General features: G+C 32.2%; 1 protein-coding gene across 2 annotated transcripts in view; it reads left to right on the forward strand.

The window, feature by feature from the left end:
• LOC106690993 (UDP-N-acetylglucosamine transporter) overlaps positions 1-12,074 on the forward strand; it is a 14,359-nt gene extending 2,285 nt beyond the window's left edge. For both annotated transcript variants that reach the window (XM_014436629.2, XM_067046054.1), the window contains exons 2-3: positions 6,881-7,258; positions 11,320-12,074. In XM_014436629.2, coding sequence (XP_014292115.1) covers positions 6,899-7,258; positions 11,320-11,979 — 1,020 coding nt within the window. In that variant the 5' untranslated portion in view covers positions 6,881-6,898 and the 3' untranslated portion in view covers positions 11,980-12,074. The remainder of the gene's footprint in view (positions 1-6,880; positions 7,259-11,319) is intronic.
• Positions 12,075-19,824: the final 7,750 nt, after the last annotated feature.

Here is a 19,824-nt window from a genome sequence, read left to right on the forward strand (position 1 = left end):
ATCCACGGTCAACTATCTCTCATAATTAATTCATTTCTTATTATTTTTATTGTCCCTGATTTAAGGTTATTATCTAGTTTTCTTTTTTAGCCCTATTGAAGGCCTGAAATTCAGGACGAGAAACGTTGGCACAAATATATAAGTTTTTTTATTTGTGTATCTTTGCTGACCACACCTATAGACTATATTAGTTATCAAGATTGTTCATTGAGTTTCTTTATTTGGGTATTATATATTGAAATTTTTTTTTTTAATATATGAGAACAAATCAAACCAAGTAAATTAAATGTGAATAAATTATGAATTTGAAGCATGTCACTGCTATGATTTTATAGTGACAGATCTGGCAAAAAAAAAATATTATGATGTATTATTTTATAATAGTGTAAGGCAGGAAGTCATAGGTTTATGATGAAGGGTAAAGGTGGTTTGGTGAAATTTATTTTAATCTATCAATTTTTGCACCATTCTTCAAGGATTGTGATATGGGATTGGAGACTTTATGATATTATGGGTCATTATAAAAAACCTGTCTTTGTCTGATCATCAGCTTTGGTACCTGATCCCTGGCAAGTGACGGATGATTGAAAAACGATTGACACCTGTCAACTTTAAGGGACCTTTCCCAGTGATATAATGCATACAAGATGTTTAAGCGTACAAAATCCCAATAGACTAAATATCAACTCCAGAAAGCAATCGGGAGGAAAACACTTTTTGCCCTTTGTGAATTATTTTTCATTGGCATAGCTAATGATAGCCAATGAGGAAACAGATTCCAAAAGGATGATGCCCTGACAAACAAGTGGGGGAGAGTTGAGACTTGGCAAGAAGAAGGTAGAGGAATGAAGGACTTGGAGCTGGACAGAGGGCAAAGACACTTCCAGGGGTTCTCAAAAAAGATCTGGAGCTGGACAGAATGATAAGGCGAAAGGGGATGGAGTTTGACGAGAGAAAGTCCTCGATAGAGATCAGAGGAAGGATGGGTGAGACAGATCTGGAACTCCACAACTGAGACATCACTAGAACATGTACCATCTAGTGATTAAGATATTTATTAGGTATTAATTTATAATGAGACAATATTTTATGGCAAGCCATTTTTCTGGATCAATTTATCATTTCATTGCTATAATTTTATCAAATCATGTACTGAATATAAGTACTTGTAAATACTTTGTCCCTTTGTCTAACTATCATATTGCCCAATACCACCCATTATTATATTATATATTTCAATGGTAACAATATATTATAAATATAAGGATGTATAATTGGAAAACCAGTAAAAAATCTATAATGCAGAATCGTGAAGTAAAAACTCAAAATGTGTATAAAATACCCAAATCCTGAAATAGCAAACATTATTGTATAATTTATAATATTAACATATTAAAAAGCTTTCTTAACCTTGTTGGAATCAAATAACACTCGCTAAGTACTCTCTACATTTATACAAACAAACATAAAAAACTTAAATGCTTCGATTAAAAACCTAAAATTTTGAAAAGATCATAATTAAAGGGCTCTCAGAAAGCTAATTGTATTAAAAGATTTTATTTTTCTCTTGAAGGCTGGAATTCAATTTTTCATCTTCTTAAAACTTCCTCAATTTTAAGTTTTAGAAAAATATGCAAGCCTATAGAAAGGACTATTCAACAATGTTCCAAAATAAATTCATACTATTTTGCATATCATATCTTTCTGCTTAGCTTTTTAATTGTGTACTTACATACGAATATACCATTAACAAAAACCTAATAAGTAATAAGTCAATGTATACATTAATGCATAATTAAAATATATACAAATATTCCTATTAATCATACCGATTGATTTTTTGTTTAATATGGTATAAATAAGTAATATAATAATATAAGATAATTGATTGACCATGTGTAAAATATAAAAAGAAAGATTTTTAACCGGGTGCGGTAAAAAACAAAACAAAAAAACTCAAATTGTAATTAAACTATTTAATGTGAGGAAATGTTTTGCTCCATTTTTCAATATTTCATCAGGGATAAAAAAAAAAAAAAAAGATATAAACAAATAAAATAATGTAACAAAGTAAAAGAATAGATAACATGATATATAAGTAAGCTAAGGTGTGACTAAATATGATTTAAAGTATATATATAAATGAACAAAGTATATAAAAGAAAATAAAAATTAGAAGTATAGTAAAAAGTATAAATAAACAAGAATTACAAAAAGATATTGACAATAATAAAAATGAAAATAATAGTGTAGATAAACAGTACACCCACCTTTCTGAATACAGGTAAGCACAAGAATGAATCTAAAAGCGGATAAGAAGACAAACAGCATACAGAAGCAGAGGATTAGTGGTTAACAACATTTGAAAGTAAAAAGATATAAAATAAGTTTAAAGTAAAGTTAATGTTTGAAAATATTTCTTTACTATATTATATTTATAGTGTCAATTCTTTTAATTTAATTTTTTATTTTTATTTTATAAACACTTAATTTTTATATTGGAAGATTGTTGATTGACCGTGTGTATAGATGAATGGAATATGGTCCGGGTGCGGTCAAAAAAACTCAAATAGTAGATAATTATACTATTTTATTGAGCCAACGTGGGGCGAAACGTTGGCTCAATAAAATAGTATAATTATCTACTATTTGAGTTTTTTTGACCGCACCCGGACCATATTCCATTCATTAATTTTTATATGTTTTCTCCTTTTTATTAGGTATAGTATTATTTGATGTCTGCATATATTTAATATTTTCTTAGATTTCCTAATATTATCTTCATCAGGATCCCTGCAAAGTGGGGCAAAACGTTAGTTCACATTAAATAGTTAATTACTATTTGAGTATTTTTTTAACCCCATCCAGGGGGTTAAGAAAAACAATCTTTGTTTTTTTTATAATGCATTCTACTAGTATATATATTTTATTACATGTATTCTACTAGTACATATATTGTACTATATGTACTCTACTATTATATATTTTTTATATGTTGTACTATATGTATTCTACTAGTATAAATATTGTACTATATGTATTCTACAAGCATATGTTGTAATATCCTCTTTTTTAATAAATAGTGTATTATGCATAGATGATTTTAGTTATGTTTTATTTTTATGTATCAATGTTTCAGAATTGTATATTTGTTGTATTAAATCAAAAAAGCAACCTAACCAATTTTAATCAGTCAAATATGGTGGAAAGATGCTTCATTCAAGATATTCAAGATAGTGGCAGGTGTCCTTCCAAAGTCTGTTTGAATCGCTGCCATGTTAAGCAGATTCAAATATTTTCAACTTTATTTATCTTCCTATCATGATTTTAATTACAGTAGATTTAAGAATAAAATAGAAGTCGAGAACGAGTATTAAAGAAAAATATTCATAAAAGAAATCATAAGCAAAAGCTCAAAACTATTGTGCTACAATCGATGTTTACATCTAGGAGGAGAATGAAAAAAGCTTTGTTAAGATCACTTGTTTGGGCGCTGTGGGGATTGGAAGTATCTCCGGGAAACGAGGAAGTCTCCAGGAAGAGGGGATGCGGACCACCCTTTGTCTACTCTCAGTGGTAGACATCTAGAAAAAGAAGACATCAAGAATCATTCAAGAAGAATAAGGTAGTGTTTGTTTGGATCGCCAGTAGATGAGATGTATGTTGAAAACTGTTAGAGGTCCAATGCTTTGTTTACTGTCAGTGGGTGTTTTTTGACATAGAAAACAACAAGAGCCTTCAATCATCAAAAGAAAATTATATAAATTGGTTAGTTTTGCTCTACCTAGAATTTAAATACATTTGTACAAGTAGCTATTAATTTAGTTAAGTGTTATTAGTAGTTATGTGTTCTGATTGCCTGGAAATCCCTCTCTGAGATTAAGAGACAATAATGTTATAAAAAATAAAATAAAATTCTGCTATCTATTTAATATTAAAGCTTTCCATTTGAACCTAAGCTATACTTTAGATATGAGAATAAAGAAAAACTTTTAAATCCCCTTTATTTATTTTAAATAAATCTTGAATATTACAATATATTGTACTATATGTATTCTACTAGTATATATATTGTACTATATGTATTCTACTAGTGTAAATATTGTATTATATGTATTCTACTAGTATATGTATATTGTACTATATGTATTCTAATAGTTACAACTGTCAGAAGAATAAAGGGCTAGAGGTGGATAGGTAATCTATATTAAAAACGGTAACACTGAGCATTCTCCATAACAAGCTTATTGTGGAGAAACTTTTTTTATAGTTGCCCGGAACCACTGGTTAATACCATTCCAAGATCATTTGGCACTAGTATTTACTTTTTCTTTTTTTTTAGGTTGAAGTTGACTCTTAATATGTTAATCTATGCATTTCTTTACCTCAAATTTGTCAACTAATAAATATCGGTAAAGATACACCTATGTGAATTAATTTAAAATAAACATTTTGCATAAAAATAGTAAAACATGCAATTTTGTGCAGAAAGAACTCAAAAGCATTTCAAATTATGGAAAAATCCCAACACATTTAAAATTGTGGAAAAATCCCAAAAAGTGTAGTATAAAATTAGTGTAATTTGAATATCTTTACCCATGATTCGAATTTCTATCAAGGTTTGGCAGAATTTGAAGTTTGGGAACAAAAGATGCAATTTCACAAAAATCTGATCTCATATTCATTATCAATCTCTAGTTATTATCCACTGATAGCAAAGGTCCTACGCTTAGATTTTAAATAAACTTCTTTCCTTATTTCTCAAGCTTGCTTTCCATTTTATAATTGCTTGCTGAAATGTATGTACCAAACTCTGATATTTGGTTAAATCTACATCTTACTATTCTAACAATTTTTTTTGCTTACAAATTTTTAGAATTATATCACATGAACAAATTGGATATTAAGAGTTGAGATTAAACCTTGATTTAGCGACACAGATTGCATGCCAGGCTGCTCTCCATCTTCTAACTCCAAGATGGCACAGGTCTGCCTCAACATCGTCCAGCCATCTCATTCTGGGATGTTTAAGCTTTCGGCTACCACCCGGCTTTTCAAAAAGCAGCTTCTTTGGCAGACGATCCTCATTCATACACTCTACATGCCTAAGCCATTTCAGCCTTACCTTTTTTATTACATTTACTGTGTCTGACTGACCGTAGAATGCTCTTAAATCTTCATTTTCCCAAATTTTCTACTCTCCATCAGTGTAGACTGGTCCATATTGCAATGTTCAATGTTCTGCCTCGAGATTTAATCAGGATGCCAGGATAATCGCTGAAGGCAACTATCCAAAAATAAGTTAATTAATTAATTATATATTGAGTCCTAAAAACCTATTATTATGATTGGATTCTTTTCCAAAGTATATTTGTGTGTTTACCAGTTTACCAATTAAATATCTTTATATTTATAAAATGTTGTTACCATTATAGTATAATAAAAGGTAATATATTGGGTTATATAATAGTCTATAAACTACATAAAGAGATTGACTATTTATTTACAATTTATTACTATGATTAAAATGGTTGTAACCATTCTAATAACTGGTTGCCATGAAATATCAGTTATTACATTATTACTTATTATTTAATTTATACTTATAGCTACTGATGCCGTGGGATATAGTTCCATAGGTGTTGTCTTGTTCATAAGGGATGTCCAGGTCTCGTAGCCCTTCTCATGACTTTGTCTGGTCGAACTGCATCTTGTTCCACTCCGGCTTCTGTCTATCTCATCTAACTGTTTCTCTTCCTGATCTCGTTTCCCTAATCCTTTTCTCCTACTTCCCTTTTGGGGCGTTACCTTATTGTTGAATCTCATTTTTCATTGGCCATCGGTGACCAAACGCTAACGAGGTAGGCGCCCCCCTCCTCAGGCCCGAGAGTGGGTGAGAAAGTTTGACATGTCCAGGAAGGGCCTGCACCTGCTTAATTTGATTCCGGTCCCTTGTCGAACCTGTCATTTTTGTTAAAACACTTAAAGGTTAGCCAATCTAATTTTCTCAGGGGATTCTGGTAATGTGGCATACTTAACACAGATGTTTTCATATCCAGGAACACCCTAAAAGGTTCGTAGAAGGATACCCTGACCAGTTATTGGGGCAGATGACGAAATACCTTAATAATACCCAGGATTGTCAAAAGGTCAATACATATCAATATACTTTTCTGAGTATCTTTCTTTCCTAGGTGCATAGTCGTTTCTCCATCTCCTTTGTCAGGATCCATGTCTCACTGCCATAGGCGACTGTTGGGTGACTAATAGTCTTGTAAATGATGACCTTAGCACTCCAAGAAAGATCTTTGAACTTCGAACAGCGATTTCCTGTTGCTATTCTGGCCTCTATCTCCTTGCGTAGTTCATTCCTTTCGGTGACCAGTGCTCCAATATATTTAAAAGCCTTACAAACTGGGAAGTTATGACCATTGATATTAATTGTATGTGGTGGCATCGGTGCAGGGTTCTGGGAGCTCTTCATGTATCCAGTCCTTTTCCTATTGATCTGGAGCCCTCTCCTATGTGCTTCTTGCTCCAACTCCTCTTATGCTTCAGTAAGCACCAGCATCATTCTGGCTACATGGGACAGTAACCCATTCCCCTTAAATTTCTCCTATCACAATTACATCACAGATGAAAAGCCGGATTGATAAAATTGGCAAAGGACTCAAGATTGGATTGTGGAATGTTAGAAGTTTGTTCACCGCAGGAGCAAGCCGAAACCTTGAGATGGTACTATCTCACCTTTACAATATTTATTAAAAACAGGAAAAGTATAAAATATTTGTAAATCGAGCAATATTGAAAAAGTGGTAAATTTATTAAAATTATATTATTTTATTCAGTCTAATTATGTCAAAAATTATTATTTTCATAGAAAAATTGGACAAAAGAAATGATGGGAAATGCGCCAGATCTTCGGACAGCTCGCATCCTTAAAGTGACCAGCTTGATGACCCTCACTCTACAAAATGCAGTCCTTGGACTCAGTATGCGCTATTCCCGCACAAGAGGAGGTCCGATGTTCATTGCCTCAACAGCTGTAGTAATGACTGAAATATTAAAACTAATGACAAGCCTCTACTTCGTTTATCTTGAACATCATAATTTCAATGCTTGGAGTCAAGATCTTTATCGTAGAGTTATAGCTAATGGCATGGATACCATAAAGATGTCAGTTCCCTCTTTGGTCTATGTTGTACAAAATAACCTATTGTATGTCTCAGCTTCTCATCTCGATGCTACCACTTATCAGGTATTACATTTGATTTTATACTTGTTGATATTTTAAGCTTGTCAATTTAGTTATTACTAGGCTTATTAGGGGGATCTTTATTTATTTAAAAACACCAAACATACAAACATGATGTCTAACGAAACACATAGAATACTTATTAAAAAAAACAACAATATATTTTCTAACACTATAACAAATAAACAAAAACAAATAATACAATTTATAAACATACAATGTACAATTACTAATTAATCATGCAATATTTTTGTTTCCATTTTTCTACTTTTTTTTTTCTTTTTAGGCAATTAAATGCCCTTCTTAATTCAATTCTTTATTTTCATAATTTCAAAATTGATATAAAAAAATGCTGCAAAAGTTCCAGGCTATCTTTAAACGCTAATTGTAAAAATTGTTACAAAATTTTGTTACATTTAAATAGTATTATATTTAGCATTTTTTCTTTTCTTAATTGTTCTATTAATATTTATAATATAAATATAATATTTATGAAAAAACATAAAATCACCTGCAACAACCATTTAAGTATTTTGATAAAAATACAAAAAAAGAAAAAGTGCCAGATAAAATAAAAAGTGGAAAAATAATGTAATATTATCTACAATAAAAATTTAACAGTAAAAGAGGAAAGAATTTTGGCTATTTTCAAAACTTTAAATGTAACAAAACTTTTATAACTATTTTCAGAATTGGATAGATGGATAGTATAAAACTTCAACAGAATTATTTTATTGATGTTAATAAAATAAAGAATTGAACTTAGAAGGCTACATAATCACCTTGAAAGAAAACAAACAGAAAATTAATTTAATTACCTTTAAATAACAATCTACTTTCCAGTTATTGTAATACTCTCTGATAAAATTTAACTTTATAATTATATTCAAACATGTACATACGTTTTTCTTACAGACAACTAATACCCTCAAAAGCAGTGATTCCCAAACTTTTTTTTAACACAAACCTTTATGGAATAAAAAAAAATTGTGTAGCTTCATTGTCAAGCTAAATACATCAAAAAACGCACATCCAGTTGAGGGACCTGAAAACATGCTTTCTGTTGAAAACTCGAATTCGAAATTTTACAATATCGCTATGCTTTTTGTTACTATATATTCCATACATAGGTAAGTGAAAGTAAAAATAGCTTTCAGCTGTTTATTTATAGTTGATATTTAGTTGAGCTGGAATTTTCTAGTTTTGCCAAAACCACGAGTCCGTTTTGGAAAAACTACAACATCCCAACTGTTGAGTTTGTTGTGCTTAAGACACAAGAATCCTGTATGCTTGAAGAAAGAGGGATTGACTGCGAAGAGAAAGATTTTTCCAATCCATCATTGCAAGGCAGAGCTGTAACTACTCCACAAGGTTGATAAGGAAACCTGGCCGTTAGTTAAAAGCAATAGCCCTGGAAATTATAGCTCAAAAGTATCCTCTGCAGGATTGGCTTCACGGTTATAAGATGTATTAGATGAATCAACTGTTAAAAATGCTGGAGGGGGGATTTACTCAGGGAATTTCCAATTCAGCACTTCAGTTGGGAAGGAAGGTATAAACTTTAACCGTGAAATAGCAGCTGTCTTCATCGTCTTAAAAACATTTCTAAAAGGAAAAACTGGAATCCTGTTCTCTTCATCCACACTCAAGCAGCTATCCTTGCTGTTATTAGCATGCATGAAATTCTATCAAGTGCTGTTTTGAATGCAAATCCCTCCTCCACGACCTAACACTCTGAGGCACTAATGTGGTCCTACAATGGATCCTGAGCCATTTCGGGATTTCAGGAAATGAAATTTCAATGTTTTTAATTTACACTTTTCATTGCTATATATTTTTCGAAAAAGGTAGACAAATTAATACATTTATATTTCCTGAAGAATGTAATATGGTCCGGGTGCGGTAAAAAAAACTCAAATCGTAGATAATTATACTATTTTATTGAGCCAATGTTTCGCCCCACGTTGCAGAGCTTCGTCAGGGCTAAAAAAGATACAAACACTATAGTTACAAAAAGGAAAAAATAAGTGTAAAATAACAGGGGTATAAAATGAAAAGTAAAATATAATAAGAATTTTAGCCCTGACGAAGCCCTGCCATGTGGGTGAAACGTTGGCTCAATAAAATAGTATAATTATCTAATATTTCAGTTTTTTTGACCGCACCCGGACCATATTCCATTCTTCTATACACACGGTCAATCAATAATCTTCCAATTTATATTTCCTATTAATTGTTATTAAAATTTTAACAAAATTAATTTTTAGGGGGCGCTAAGTAATATTTTTCCTTGAACCAAAAGGTTTGGGAACTACCGATTTTAAAAAAAAAATTTTTGTTTAGCAAAATTTAAGTTCATGCTAATTAAATTGAGGTCTGGAACAGAATAAACTGAGATTTGCCTCCAGTTTTTTAAAAAAAATTGGTATCTGATGTGAAATTCTGTCTTCTCAAAATACCACTGTTTTCAGCAGTAATAATTACAAATTACTAAAACACAATGTTTTAGAATTAAATATTTGTATATAAAGATAAAATATATAATTTGGTGATGATGAGGTGGAAAAACTTCCAATTAGAATACAATACTTTTCTGTATTTTTACAATGTTTCAGGATTTATTTATTTATTATTTATTTATTCCATATTATGATGGAATAATTTTAATAAATACAAGATTTCTTGTACTCTGCTTATAACTTTTTCATATGGCTTTCATATTGAATCAATCAAAATTTCACCTCATCATATCATAAAATTAATATAAACAACTTGCTAGGAAAGAAAATCCAGAACATAACAAAATATGGAATTGAGTGAAAACCATATGAAATAGAAGCAGGGTACAAGAACTCTTATTCTATCATAATATAGTTAGATACAAGTACATGAGTATGGGGTAAATCCTGAAACATCGTACAAAATGTAGAATAGTATTGTGTTCTAATTGGAAGTTTTTCACCTTTTCACATCATCAAATTAATACAAACAACATCCTAGAAAAAAAATCCAGAATAACATATTTAAAGTGGGTGTAACATAAGTAAAATTCTCCTTTAAATATAATAAAATTTATAAATTGACATGAAATATAAATACTGAATATTTAGAATGATAGTTGTAATTAATATATTGTAATATGCTCTTTTTTAATGAATAGTTTATATTGATAGATTAATGATTTTAGTTATGTTTTTATTTTATGTATGTCGTTTCGGTATTGTTTTGGATCAAGAAGCAAGCTAACCAGTTTTCATTGTCTAAAATAAATACGCTTTTCAAAACAAGTAAGATGGCGATGCGCGTCCTTCCGAAGTGTTTATTGGGTTGTTTGTGTGTGATAACATGGAATGAAATTTGTCAACTTTTGTTGTTCTTATGCAGTAATTATGGAAAAGGAATAATCAAAGAAGAAATGGAAGAATGTGACAATTATCTATAGACTAATTTCATAGCAAATAAAGCAGAGCGATTGTACTACAATCGATTATTTTTTGGATCGACCAGTGAAAATTGAAGATAGAGGAACGGAAACAGTACTTTTGATTTTGCTGGCTTTGAGAGAAGACGTCCGTTCAGCTAGAGGCGGGAAGGACTGGAAGCCATTGTTAGGGTTTGGATATAGCATCATCCGGAAGAAGAGATCAACAATTATCAGGAGAAGCTGTGTAATTGGTTAGTCTTGTTTCTAAATGGAATTAATTGTATTAGTAAAGTGTCTAGTAATTAAGTTAAAGTGTTATTAGTAGTAAAGTGTCGTCTGTTCTGATTGCCAAGAAACACGCCCTGAGAAAAGTCTCTTATGTTATAAAATTATATTATCTGTTAAATATTGAAGTTTTTAATTTGAACCCAAGGTATCTCTTTTATATTTGAAATAAGTTTAAAACAATTAAAATTCTTTTTTATTTTATTTAAATACATTTTTGATTTTTACAATTTATATAAAGTTACATTTTTAATTGTTTACTTTTGCCAGACCAGACTTCTTATTGCTTGACAACGTTCTGCTCCTGTAAAGCAGTTCAGTGTATTTCATTAATCCTTTGGTCTTCTTTTTGCAGGTCACTTACCAGTTGAAGATCCTGACAACAGCACTTTTTTCTGTTGTGATTTTAAAACGTAAATTGTTACCAACCCAATGGGCTGCTCTCGTACTCCTTGTAGCAGGAGTCGCAATGGCTCAGCTCTCTGGCTCATCAGAAAATCCTAAGCAGTCGAATACAAAAGGTCCTGTCCAAAATAAACTCATAGGATTCGCTTCCGTATTCGTTGCCAGCTTTCTCTCAGGCTTTGCTGCTATCTTTGTCGAGATGATCCTAAAATCTTCTGATATTTCTATTTGGATGAGGAACATCCAACTCAGCCTTCTGTCATTGCCTTTCGGGCTCATGACCTGCTTCATATCAGACCGAGATGAAATCATGCAACTGGGTTGGTTCCATGGCTACGATTACTTCATTGCCTATCTCATTGTATTACAAGCTGCAGGGGGTATGATCATATGTTTGATTATCAAATATGCAGATAATATTCTCAAGGGTTTCGCGACATCCCTCGCCATTGTAATCAGTGGTGTAGCATCAGTGTTTCTATTTGACCTGAGGATAACTACATTGTTAACAACAGGTGCTGCGCTGGTTATAGGATCTATAATTTTGTACAGCTTACCAGCCAAAGTCGATAAAACATCTTTGAGGTATAAAAATATTGAAGAGATATAGTGTAAATAGGAACCTGGCTCCAACAATCCTATATCATTTAGCGCTGTGTATTAAAATTAATATTTATTATCCTAGAGTAAATCTCACTCATTTTATCTCAATTAAATTAACATTAGACAATTAATACTTTATCACAATTTATTGACAAGTAAACAACATTTTGGCTTGTCAAACCATTTTTTAAAAAGTATTCTTTCCGGTGTCTAATTGTTCTTGAGTTCCAAATGTGGGTCATTATTAGAGATAGAAAATCCTGCTCTTCTAAGGAATCAGATGATAATTATCAAGCTACTTGTTTTTATGACTCATTTAGTGGAAGGAGAGGTGAAGTATATATGTATAAAGAGTTAGTTCTGACCAGTTTTGTTAGGGGGAGGAATCAATCTTAAAATTCCCATAAACTTTAACAGCGTTTCCTAACTGTATTTACTTTTCACTACTATATCTGGAAAAAATTTGATTTTACTATCTCTTAAATAAATTTTAATAATTTATTGTATAAAATTACTTAATTTAATAATTATTATTGAATTAAAATGCTTATTAAATGAAATAATTAAAATTAATAGTATAATTTAATGATTTTTAACAAAAATACAATTAAAACTAAAACAGTTATTTCATAAATTAATGATTATAATAACTGAATAATATGAGGAGAAGGTGGTTGGTCAAAATATAACACAAATAAGTTGAAAAAACTTATTTAATATTGCCAACGTTTTGACCAGAATTTTTTGCCATCATCAGGCTGCTACTAACAGCCTTGATGACGGCTAAAAATTCTGGCCGAACCTTAAATAAGTTTAAGTGGTAAAAAAAAAACTCAAATAGTAAATGAATATACTATTTTTACTGAGCCAACGTTTCGTCCCACATTGCAGGGCTTCGTCAGGGCTAAAAAAGATACAAACACTTGAGATAGTTATAAAAAAAAAAAAAAAGTGGAAAATAACAAAGGTATACAATGAAAAGTAAAATTTAATAAAATAAAAAAATTAAAGGTTGTAAACAGTAAATGAAAACGGTAATAGTAACAGATAGATAAGAGATAAAATAAGAGAAGAAATATTAAAGAAAGGACAAATTAAGAGATGAAAAAAGATTCTTTTCGTTTTTCTTGTATATTGTATACTCCTGTTATTTTCCACTTATTTTTTTGTAATTATATCAAGTGTTTGTATCTTTTTTAGCCCCGATGAAGCCCTGTAATGTGGGGCGAAACGTTGGCTCAATAAAAATAGCATACCCATTTACAGTTTGAGTTTTTTTTACCGCACCCGGAACATATTCCATTCATTAGCACACACGGTCAATCAACAATCTTCCATTTGTGTTATGGTTTGACCATACCCCCTTTCTCCCCCCCCCCCACCTACCTTCTCATATAATTTATCCACGGTCAACTATCTCTCATCATTATAATAACTGAAGGGGTAAGTGGATGAAGGGGTTATATTACAAACAGTAAATTTTAAGAAAACGAAGTTCAATTTTTTTTGTTGGAGCTTGTTATGTTGTGTAGTGTACATATCCCCTCCTGCATCTAGCTATCTCAGTTATTAATTGGATTTTGAGGTTAAAGTACTTCTCACTAGCTGCTAGATAGACACCAACCTCTACTTTCCCCTTCAATTATTTAAATTATTAATTATCATTAGTTGTATGATTGATTGTTTTAACTGGATTTAGTGAATGACAACAATTTCTTCCTTATTACAATATAATAATTTATTTCATATTATACAGCAACGTTTCGGGAGATTTCCCCCATCTTCAGGCTGCTAAAAAATAAATTCAACAAAACCATAACCATGTGCTTGTAACAACATTACTATATCATTTACACTCTAAAACTATTTATAAATTATTTACCTGATAACAAAAAACTTATATTTAACATATAATTTTCTCCTATTAGTCTTATTTGCTAATATATTATAATATTATTGTCATTAATAAGTAAAAAACTTTATAATAGTCCTACATTGCAGGAGAACAATTACCTTTTTGAAGGTTATCTTCCAATGTGATAGCAACCATATAGGCTATAAAATAATTTTCTCCTACCTCCTTTATCACAAAGATGAACATTAATTGTTGTTGTTCACTAAATCCAGTTAATACCTTAAGAATCTTCCAGTCAAAGGATTATTAAATTTAGATTGATTGTTTTATTTATTGACTATTGCTTAGCAATACTTTAATAATAAATTTATATTTAATTTTAAGCGAGAATGATGCTATATTTTTTGGGAGAATTATGCAATGTTGACCAGATTTACTAGCTATACTAAAATATTTTAATTTTTCCCACTAAATTATGAAAATTTTGATTCTTCTACCTCTTTTGGATTCAACTAAGTTTAATTTAATGTTGTGACTTAGTGATTATTTTTATTTTATTATTATAAATGTTATTTTTTTCTTTTCATAAACATTGTTTGATTTTTATCCTTCTGTTTATATATATTTAGAGAGAGAGATTTTATTTATTTTTATGTAATTTTTTTTATTCTTATTTTGTTTTAAGTTTAATTTTTATTTTAGTATGAATGCGATCAGTTATCACTATTATCTATGTTTCATGATTTTTATTTTATTTTATCTATCTTTTTATATCAACTTTTTGTTTCTCTTTTATAATGTATATAATTTGTACATAATATCTTATAAATTTACTTTTACATTTCTGTTATACATTTACCTGCTTTAATATTACAATCCTGTCAATTTTATTTTATATATATATGATTAGACTAAATTTGGGAAAATAGAGAATAGTTGGGCAGAGTAATGACAAAAGATTTGCATGAGACAGAGTTATTATCTTTTATATTTTTAGTAAAGACACGTGGTCCTATTGTTTAAAATAGTAACAAAGTTACTATTTTCCTTCATTTGAAGGAACTATAAACAAAAAGAGAATAAAAAAATAAATTGAAAGGTTACACCTGTTTAAATAAAAAGCTAAGAAATACAACAACAAAAATACAAAGATTTCACTTAATCAAATGCTAGTGATTTTTCTCATGAAAATTTCAAAATTATGCTTAACATCTAATTAATTTTATAAGAAGAAAATAGAACAAAACATATTTATAACATAATATATAACATATTTTATAGACATAAAAAAAAATGTCCAATAGAACATAGTGTTACGTTTCTAAAGACAATCGGCTACTCAGAGCTTATTTACTTTGCTTTACACAAAAATTAATACTAACTTCTTGTGGTATGATGGTCCCCCTCAAGATCTGATGTCATCTGGGGTACATGCAGTTCTTCTAGGTGGACCTTGCGCCAACGAAACGAATAGTATACATCTCGGATGCTAAACAAATTGTTTTCTCTTAGTGTTACGATTTTATAAGGCCCATCATACCATGCAGTCGATATATATCGTGCGGTTCGCAGTCGTAGATATACAGTTATACCCACCTTCTTATAAACCCCGGGTGGGGTCGATCGTTGGCCTTATCTACCCGAACTCGTTTTCCCGAACCTTTGCCCATGTTTCCCGACACCTTGTTTTCTCACGGCAAAGCATCGTCCTGAGGTAGTTATTGTTGGCCTGGTGAGGTTTCTTCTATCGCGTCGCCTCTGCCCGAAAACAATTTCTACGAGAGACAGCCTGGTCACTGAATGGATTGTGTTATATGCAATGCTTTACGATGCTTTTCCATTCTTATTATGTTGTTGCACTTAGTTCTATGCCTTCTGATTCTTCCATCTTAATCTCCCCGCCTGCAACATTCTTATCTCCAATGGTTTCTAAGACAGTCTTCATCATTTTTAGACCGAGTGTTTGAAAATGATGGGTCGTTCAATCTTCTCGTTATGGCTGGTTCAGCTAATATTTTTTCTTGGAGCCAACTTCTGTTTAAAAAGGCCATTTTTGTAAATACCCTTGTTATTCGTGGTGCATGTGCATGTGCACTTCTCTGTTTTCACTCTCTCTTGTCTGGTATATATGTCGCTATAAACAAGATAAGCCGAAATGGGGAAAATGTGTTCCAGACACAGATTTGGATAAAGGTTAGCATTAGTTGAAAGTGATTGCTAAAATTGTCACGGAACGATATTTATTTATCAATGGTTCATTGATGAATATGGGTCGTAACCATGGAGATGTTATCAATTAGTTTCAACTATAGCTAAGGTTTGCCCATCTCTCTTCAGACATGGTTGTTCCAAATACAAGCCTCTGAAAAAGATAATCCGCCCACCATTCCTTAGTGACAGGTTCTTGATTACTTTTGAAACCCCCACTGCATAGAAGAAGCCATATGTAGTAAGGATGCGACATCGATGTCGATATTTTTAAGCCGATGTTTTCTAAACATCGATGTTTTTAAGCCGATGTTTTCTAAACATCGTTGTTTTGTCCCAATTTTTAATTTTTTTTTTTTCCAAAAGTAACTAAATGAAAACAAAAAATTTACAGTATAGATTCCTATCAACAATATGGTCGAGTAATAAAGTACCTCCAACCTTCACGTTATGTCGTTAGATAGAGATACAACACGATACGACTAGAAAAACAACGATGTTTTAGAATATCTTTGCTCAATATTAAAATACCATTGCATACAAAACTTTGCCCAAAATACATCGATGTTTTTGAACAACCATTTCAGTAACTCAAGGTCTGTTCCAACGACGACGTATAGTCCGGCCATGCACTGTAAGTAACGATATTTTAAAAACATCGATGTTTTTTGTAGTCGATGTCGGATTCTTAGTTTCAAAAACCACTTCTTACAGGCCGTTGGACGCGGGATCGTTGGAACAGACCTTATGTTTCTGAAATAGTTGTTTAAAAACATCGATATATTTTGAGTAATGTATTGTAACCAACGAGATTTTAGATCATCGATGTTTTTTGTAGACGATGTCGGATTCTTAGTTTCAAAAACCACTTCTGACAGGCTATAGAATGCGTGATCGTTGGAACAGACCTTATGTTCTTCAAATAGTTATTCAAAAACATGGATGTATTTTGGGTAATGTATTGTAAGCAATGATATTTTAAAAATATCATTGTTTTTTGTTGTCGATGTCAGATTCTTAGTTCCGAAACCTACTCCTGACAGGGCGTAGAATGCGTGATCGTTGGAACAGACCTTATGTTTCTGAAATAGTTGTTCAAAAACATCGATGCTTTTTGGGTAATGTATTGTAAGCAACTATATTTTAAAACATTGAGGTTTTTTGGATTTCATGTCCTATTGGTTGATTGAAAAAGCATTTCTGACTGGCCGGAGCATGCGTAGTCTTTAGTTACAGTCTTTATGTTACAGAAATGGTTAAAAAAAACATCGATGTTTTTTGGTCGATGTTTTTTTAACATCGATGTTTTTCTATCGATGTCGCATCCCTACTATGTAGGCTTGCATTTCAGTTTCTCCTACAGGAAATTCCAGAATTCTGGTTTCCCCCTGTACCTACAAATTAAATTTTTGCGTTTTCACAAGCGCCCTCGGGTTAGTATGATTCACGTATCAGGTAGGTACTTTGAGAGAATGTTTGCTTAATGTGAACATCCATGGTGATTCTAAATTTTTTTTTTTTTTTTTCCAAAACCCCTTCAAAATTTTAATGGCGTATTTATAAACAATGAACTTTCTCCTTTTACTGTAGAACGTCTACATTCTAAGGAGTCCTTTGGAGTGTATTATTTTTGTTGTCAGTATTTATAAAAGTGTTTAATGTGTTGGGGCACGCATTATTTCTGAATTTAACTTAAATCTAATAAAAACTTAATCCTAATACTACGTGACCTTACGTAGCGTGTTGCCAACGCACCGGAGAGGGGGGGCAGGTGTTAACGTGTTGAATAACGGATTCGTACAGTATTGAAGTGAATCGAAAAATTTGATGTGTCGTCGCTTGATGAACTCCGGCACAGTAGGCAACTCGAACAATTGATGCAGCTCCGGTGGCCTCTTCCTCCTCCACGATGTGCGTACGATTTTCCTCAACATCGAATCCTGAAAAGTTTGAAGAAGGCGCTGGGTTCCATCAGATATGTGGGTTAACAATGGTGCCCCATATAGTAGTGCTGGTCTCAGAATACTTTTGTATATCTGCAGCTTCAATCTCAATGAGAGAGCCGGAGAAGTGAGGAGTGGTTGAGACGATATGACTTTCGTCTTACTGTTCTCGCCTTCTGATATAAATGGGCAGAAAGCTTAAGATGACGGTCTAGCTTTACGCCCAAATATACGATAGAGTTGGAAGGTGAGCTCACCGTATTATTCACATGGAGAGTCTTCGGCAGTCTTGATCTCTTGTGCGCTGTGTGCGCGAACACAACACAATCCGTTTTGGCTCCATTGACTGAGATGTTCAAGTAGCCCAGCTTTTGAACAGTCTCAGAGCATACTGCTTCAGCCTGATGTAGAGCTGTCTTGGCGTTTATACTGCTATATATATAACCCCTCACTGTGGCCGAGTGTTCGAAACCATGGACCTTAGGCAACATATATATGAGTGAATCTAAACAATGCCAAGGAAACTTATGTAAGGTGAATACCGGAAGGACTTTAGCGACACCGCTACCTGTTGGTATATACGGTGACTAGTTCAGTCGCCAAAACCGCCATGGTCCGGTATAACGCATTCTACCACCTAAGACGGGAACTACTACTGGTATCAGGTAAATGCCATATATTAATAAATGTACTATTCCTTGTATATACTTTTATTTATTTAGTAAATGTCTCCTGCTCTTAGACTCCGTACACCATACAGGAATAAGACTTGCCACAGGTGCTTTAGGACGAGCCCAATAGAAAGTCTCTGTGCTGAGGCTTCTTTACCTCCACTTATTTTTCGTATGCAGGATTTCATGAACAATAACATCACCAAAATCAAACTCCAACCAATTTTTTGTTCAGTTTCAATATCTGCTCTCCAGAGTCTATCAAACTTCAGTAACAGTGAACCCACGATAGACAAAATTCACAATTTCATCGACATGTAAAAACATCTTTAAAAAAGTGTATCCTTTCTCTGGACTCCAGGAAACACCTGGAAATGAGGCAGTGGATAAAGAGGCAGCTACAATAAATGTTCCACCACTTCAAATTTACGAGCCGAAGGACAAGGAACAGAGTCCGGAAAAGTTGGTATTCAATGTAAGTTGAGGTTTCACTGACTAATAAGCTAAGAAATGTTTAAAAAACACACACAAAAGTGGGCAAGTGCCAGAAGGAGAAAGCAGAAGAGAAGAAGTGGTTGTTCCAAGAGTGAGAACAGGACATCCAACTTAACACACGTCTACTTAATCACAAAAGAGGACCAACCTAAATGCAAAACCTGCCAGTCCCCGTTATCCATAAAACATATAATTAAAGAATGTACATAATTTCATCAAGCCATCGAAAATAATAAAATACCTCGTTCCAGAAATTTGGCTCAGCAGATTCCAAAGACAAAATCATAAAAGTTAAAAGAAACCCCACCCATGTCCTTATATGGAATAAAGGAACTATGTAATGTGGTGTCCCTGTAAATTAAATGGGAACTAATGTAATTCAAGATTGTAATTGCAAAAACTTTGTCGTGCGACTTGATAAGTGAGGAATTTTTTCATATGTTTTAATTAGAAAAAGAGCTTGTGGAGTCCTTAGGGACTACCGGGATATTACGAAGGTTAAGGTGGAAAAGTTACAAGGGGAGATATTGAGGGGACGTATTGGAGACATGAATTTTCAGGAAAGTGTTCTATGAGATAGAATTTCATGATATTACTATTTAGGAACAAGGTTAGGATGGTTTATAGAAGATGGTTTTAACGAGGTTGAGATAGAAGGTGGATGTAATGAGGTTGGGATA

The sequence above is a fragment of the Halyomorpha halys genome, unplaced genomic scaffold, assembly GCF_000696795.3.
Source record: "Halyomorpha halys isolate HHAL.00 unplaced genomic scaffold, Hhal_1.1 Scaffold2023.1, whole genome shotgun sequence".
NCBI lineage: Eukaryota > Metazoa > Arthropoda > Insecta > Hemiptera > Pentatomidae > Halyomorpha > Halyomorpha halys.